This window comes from Stegastes partitus, unplaced genomic scaffold (genome assembly GCF_000690725.1).
Source record: "Stegastes partitus isolate 25-593 unplaced genomic scaffold, Stegastes_partitus-1.0.2 Scaffold2048, whole genome shotgun sequence".
NCBI classification, from domain to species: domain Eukaryota; kingdom Metazoa; phylum Chordata; class Actinopteri; family Pomacentridae; genus Stegastes; species Stegastes partitus.
In genome coordinates this window covers 7001-13201 of record NW_007579779.1, presented here as the reverse complement: position 1 = coordinate 13201, position 6201 = coordinate 7001, and the positions used below count along the sequence as shown (strand labels likewise).

The 6201-nt window shown below is 41.1% G+C and overlaps 1 protein-coding gene across 2 annotated transcripts in view; it reads right to left on the bottom strand.

Annotated features, from left to right (window-relative positions):
* The window catches only part of zmym4.1 (zinc finger MYM-type containing 4, tandem duplicate 1), a 28592-nt gene extending 22596 nt beyond the window's left edge, over window positions 1-5996 (bottom strand). For both annotated transcript variants that reach the window (XM_008303664.1, XM_008303665.1), the window contains exons 1-2: window positions 5757-5996; window positions 937-1576 (exon numbers count right to left, since the gene is read on the bottom strand). In XM_008303664.1, coding sequence (XP_008301886.1) covers window positions 937-1576; window positions 5757-5834 — 718 coding nt within the window. In that variant the 5' untranslated portion in view covers window positions 5835-5996. The remainder of the gene's footprint in view (window positions 1-936; window positions 1577-5756) is intronic.
* Window positions 5997-6201: the final 205 nt, after the last annotated feature.

Sequence of the window (6201 nt, the reverse complement as noted above, 5' to 3'; positions counted from 1 at the left end):
TGTACAGTGTTTGAGGTCAGCTAGTGTCTAATCTGATGGCCAGAAAGCTCCATTTTAGTCTCACAGATTAAAAAACCTTCCCACAGTTGACATCAACTTCAGTTCAGATTTTTTTTTGGCTTTTTCTTTGACACTCTCCCTTAAAGCTTTGTAGACACCAGGAAACAGTTGATGTATGCACAGTGTCTCCTATCTCAGCTGCTGAAGCTTGTGGGTTGTAAAAAGTAAATCAATAGTCTAATAAAAATATATCTATATTAGGTAGAGCTACTATTTTGCATTATTGGTAACATTTGTGAAATCAACACGTGTGTTGCACATGTTGATTTCAGGTTTTTTTTTCTCTGGTTTTGCAGAACAAATAATCAAAGAAATGAAAGTTTTGTTTTTCTTCCCTTTTTTTCATCATGTATTGCACTATAACTTTGTCATATTGCACAGCAGATATTTCTCTCTACTTCTAGTCATGGTTGTCCTGTTTCTATTTAGGTACAGGACTTGTTTTTATTTTTTTGACTACAGCAATAAATGATTCTGCAGTGAGAAAAAAATGTGACGGGAGCAAGACAGGCCCAGAAAACATTCAGGGGGTTAATAAACTCAGTCCACACTTTCTAAAATATATTAAATGTTTGCTGGGTGCATGATCCAGTGAAGAAGCTGCTCTGTAAACAAAGTGTTGATCTGCAGCAGTTTTCAACCTTTTACTCCAAAAGCTCTTTAAACTGCACCAGTGCTAAGCTAGGTGGTGGCATGCACAGTAAAAAAATACAATAAAGGGTTCCTCAATGAAAACACATTACTACTTTCATCTCTACTCTGTCCACTTGCCATCCATAGAAACATCTAATTACCTACAAGTGCAACACCACTTATACTCTGCATCGCTAAACTCTACATTTGTAAGTTTGATGAGTAGACTGTGTTGTATTTTACCTGTATTAGATGCGGAGGGCGATCGGCTGCTCTCCATGTCCATCAGCTCTTCCTCCTCTTTCATCTGAGCCTCCTGCTCCACCTGGTCCACCGTACCGATGTCCATCATCTCATCCAGGTCGTCTGCTGTAGAAACCCTCAGCTTACAGCCACCAGCCTCCTTCTGCTGCCGTGTTCTGTCCTCCTTAGAGTCCACATCTCCATCACTGTGCTTTACCTCCTCTCTGGAATCAGAAGTCGTGTCCATGTTCGTGTCCTCGTTGACTTTCGGCTTCGCTACACTTTCCCCTGAGCTGCTGTCCTGCGCTACCGTGTTTTCTTCCTTTTCCTCAAACTCAGTTTTCACTTCGACGCCCTCTTTTTCAGACTCCGACTCGCCGCCACTGTGAACTGTAACCGTGTTGATCGTCTCTTCTGCGGCCTGAGATGGAGATCTGGACGCCGCCTCCTCAGGATCAGTTTCTTTCTGTTGTGTTTCTGTGTTTTCTGTTTCTTGTTTAGCAGCAACAACCTCATCCTCCTCTTCCTGCTCAGAAAGTTTATGGGAAGACCCGGTAACAGGCTCTGGGTCTCCAACATCCTCCGACGCTGCTGGCTCTGAAGCTGCCTCCATGGACTCTCCGTCGGCCTCCTTTGTTACCTGTGCAGCACAAGGAAAAGTTAACCTTCTAAAGCTTTATTTTATATTTAAATTAAATATTATTCATCAACCCTGCTGAGTAAAAACAGAAACCCCCAGATATCAGTATGAAGTTTGCATATTTATTTCAAAACCTTTAACTTACAGAGTAAAAAGCACCTCAACATAGATTTTTTTTAAAGGTGAGAGTCACAGGGAGCAAGTTTACATTGACATTTTAAATCTTCAGTAACTTGGAACACTATTAAAAATGTGATTAATGAATAACTTGAACATCTGAGGCTTCATTCTCAAAACATTTTTGGTGTTTAAAATGAAAACTGTCTCCATCCAACTCCTTCGTGTTGCCCTGCACCTATTGCAAACTTAAATGTGAATGAAAATAAAACACTAATGTGATAAAGACAGAGCCTACAACAGGTTAAATATAACAAATATAATCCAGGTTTTGTGCAAAAATGTTAACAGGAGCAGATGTTTTGTTTGTTGCTTCCATCTGTTTGCAGGAGTCTTTCCTCTGAGTTAATTAAATGCCTGCAGCAGGAGTCATGTGAGTGAGAGAGCTTCACACAGTAGCTTCACTGATTACTTATGATTATGAATTATTCCCAGCATGTAGGCAGGATACGTCAGGATCAGACGGTAAACAACACCGCGTACCTTTCGTCAATCGTTTGTTGCATAGCGACCATCCTGAGGTTGAGTCCTGAGCTCCATCACAGCTGTCTGGATGGTTTTATTTTACTGTTGGTGAAGTCGTAGTTAGATTATCATCACACATCAACTGAATTTCCAATGTTTGGGAAATCATAACTTAACTATTTTTGATAGTTTAGTCAGCTTGTTTTGAGTAGGGATGGCTATTAAGATAGAACAGTACTACTACTCTTACAGGTACTGCTTATCCGGTACTTTTCGATTCTTTTTTTGTTGCTGCATTTTTTAGGAAACCCAAATTTCAGACTTGTGGAGTTTATCTCAGTGACATTCACAACATCATAAACATATTATTACACAAGGATGGATAGCAGTTTGTTAATAGATGTAGTATAAATAAACAGTTGGGCTTTATAACTACACAGGTAAATACCAATTCTTAATAGCAAGAAGTAACTGTTAAAGTTGTCCCTCAATAGATTACAATGAACATTTTCACTTGTTGATCTTTTATAACTAAAAATGTTGATTCTTTTCTGCAAACGCAAGTATCGTCTTGAAATTGTGATTAGTTAACTAGTGGAACATTAAAAAAAAAACTTTTTTATTCAGTTAACCTTCAGTTATTCCAAATCTGATTGTTTTCAGACGGTTTCTACGACGGGAGCTGCAGGTTTATTTTCTGGATGACTTTCTTCCTTTACAAAATGAGTAATTTAAACAACTAATAATTATTCCCAGGGTTTGAAAAGATTGTTTCTGATTTTTGTATTTCTTAGGTAGAGGTCGTTTCTCACACTTCTCTAAATTTAGGACAACGGCATAAACTTAAGTGCTCTTTAGTCAATAGTTTGAGTGTTTGGATATTTGGATGTCAGCAATAGAAAATAACCCCTAAAGGAGATAATGTCCAAAACCAGTGGCGAAACTTTAAAAAATAAATAATAATCAAATGAACCCCAATGTCAATGAGATGATGTGACACCTAAACATACGCCTGTAAATAAATTAAAGGTGCAGCTAATAAACATTTGTGCATATTAAGTTATTTTAAGTACAATATTTCACAAATATTACTAGATAAGCATAAATTAATTCACCTGAGTCTAGATAGGATCGCAACATCCTGAATAACTTTGCTTGACCTAAATGTAAATTTCAAAACTTTGAATGTCTGTGTGTTGTTGTTGTTGTGTACACCTTGTTTTGCTTGAGACAAATAAAGGCAACTATGGAGCACAGAAATACATGTTTTTAGAGATCACATCCTCAATATAAGAGCATTTATGTTACATTGAACAGTCAGTGTGTTGTTTGGTATATTCCTGCGGGTTGCTAAGCTCCCTACCTGTCTTTTTCTTGCCTGACTGCCCCGTTTTAGCGCCCTTTTCCTGACTGATTCCACCGTACGGCTGTTTTCAGAATTTGTTGTGGAGCCGGCAGAGCAACCATTACAGGCGGTAAAACTGAAAACCAAAAACATCGGGCTTTAGTCTGTTGGTCCGGAAAACAACAAGCCTGTCGAACTCGATCGCCCTCTTCTCAACATAATCTTCCTCCAAAAAGTGGTCACTACAAAGCCTGGAGCCAGAGCCCTTTGGAGGGTCTCTCGTCAGGGCCTCTATCCAGCGCCTCAGCACCGTTCTCCGTTTTACCAGCAGCTGATGAAAGTGGATTGTTTTGCCCGTGGCTTTAACCCTGTAAAATTCATTCCCACATCCAGGAGCAATGCAGTAGTGGCCTCCCTTGTGTCTTCTGACCTGTGGCTCCTCAGTCGTCTTCTGATGAGGATGGAGATGTATGTAGTGGTTTATGTCGACTTGGCTGTGTGCTTCATCCCCCCTTTAACTGACTGATGAAGCAGCAACTCATGTCTAAAAAGGGCTGCAGTTGGCATTAGTTACACAATACTCATCAGTGGTCACCACAAACATGATTTTGTGTCTGTTAGTGGCGTTTTTACGCACAACTTATTACAAAACTTCAGGTTAATTGTGCAGACAGTAAAACTGCTGCTGAGGTAATGTGCAGCAGGATGAAGCTGTGGTGTTCAGTGTTTGTCTCACTGAGGCTTGACTACTTCTGCTAAATAAGCATGACTAACATTACTGTGAACTGTTGTAATAAACTGATCACACAAGAGATCAATGTCAAGGAGTTTGTTTTTGAGTGGTGCTTTTGTTCTCTTGGCCTTCTGACAGATCTTCCTACAGGGTGGGCACAGGCCCCGCCAAGGCTTCGTTTTCTTGGGGGTGACATGATGTAGGAGGGACGGACCAGAAGCTGTGCTGCTGCAAACAGAGATACGGTCCTCGTCCGACTCAGTCCATCCTGTATCGGTTATCTCTACAGTCTGTCCTCCATCCTCAAAGGTGTTGATGTTATTATGACGATGAAAATACAAAAAATCCCAGGAGAAACATAAAAAATTCTCAAAATTCAGTCCTCGTCGGTTTTTGTTTGTTATTCCAGGCTATCTCTGATTGTTGTCCAGTAATTTGAAATAGTAGAATATTCCCAAATGACATGATAATGATGGGAAAACATTTAAAAAATAATTAAATCAAATAATCAGAATAGTTGGTGACTATTTAAATAGTTGACAACAAAACGATTAAGCGTTGCAGCTTTAGTTCTTATTCCATCGTGACTTTTTGTCTGTGCTAGTGGCGTTTTACACACAACTTATAATAAAACTTGATTGTACAGACAGTAAAAATACTGCTGAGTTGGTGTGCAGCAGGATGAAGCTCAGGTGTTCAGTGTCTGTCTCACTGAGGTTTGACTACTTCTGCTAAATAGAGCTGCAACAGATTATAAATACTCAGTGCAGCTGTAGAATCACAGATAGTGAGAGACATTTAAGTTGTAGTTTCACTGATAGGGCTGGTTCATTGTGCATGCCCAAATGCCCGTTGGCAAAGATTTAGCAACCTAACTTTGCAGAGAAGCTAGCTGAAGTCCTCAGAGCAGACGTGCATGAATAAAACTGACAAATGTACCACAACACAGAGTGTAAAAACCCACATTAGCACAGCCGTGGTGATGGTAAACGTTACTGCGCGTGTTTTAATCGTGCATTTCCATCAAACAAAACAAGCAAGTTAGCTTGTCCTCGCAATGTAAACACAATCAGCGCCGCCGCCTGCACAGCTGTGACCAACATCTGCAGCCCGACGCTGCTCCGGACATCTCCGTCGTCTTTACCTCCGTGCGAGTCGCTCCCTCGGATTACAGCCACGTTGTTGTTGTTATTATTGTTGTTGTTGTTTTATAAACAAAAGCAGAACTAGCTCACCGCTTGCTAGGCTAACGCTAGCTCGGGTACAAACCTACACGCCTCCCCGGCTGCCCGTTAGCTGGCTAACATTAGCTCTGCTTTTTGAGCTCACACGCCGCCAACCGACCGCCACATTCAACAGATAACTCGTGTGTTAGTAGTCATGTGTAGAAACGTTGTGTTTGCTGTGTGAAAGGTGTTAAAGAGTGTAGGACAGAGCCGTAACAACGTGCAGAAAATTACCGCGCCAGCGACTTGGACAGACGGGACTTGATTGGTGGCCAGACGTTGGTGTCCATCGCCAGTTTCCGTAGCCGCCATGTTTGCTCCTAAGTCCCGACCCCCTGGTTGTACACACAGAATACGACTAAGTGCTTTGAAACAGACTCTCAACCTGTGAAGTGTTTCAACGGTGACCCCCGACTACCACATTTGGACCCAGTCTGGCTGGTTGCAGAGCGTTTGAGTTCTTCTTCTTCTTCTTCGTTTATCGTTTTACGGCATCAGGGACGTCACGTTACCGCCACCGTCTGGAGCCTCCGCTCGCCTTCATCTTCATTTCTTTCTTCTTCTTTTCATCTCCTCCTTCTTCTCATCCTTTTTTAAAACCCTTCTTTTCATCCTTGTGCTTCTTCATCTTTTCCTCTTTCTTCTTCTTTTCCTCCTCCTCCTCCTCCTCCTCCTTCTT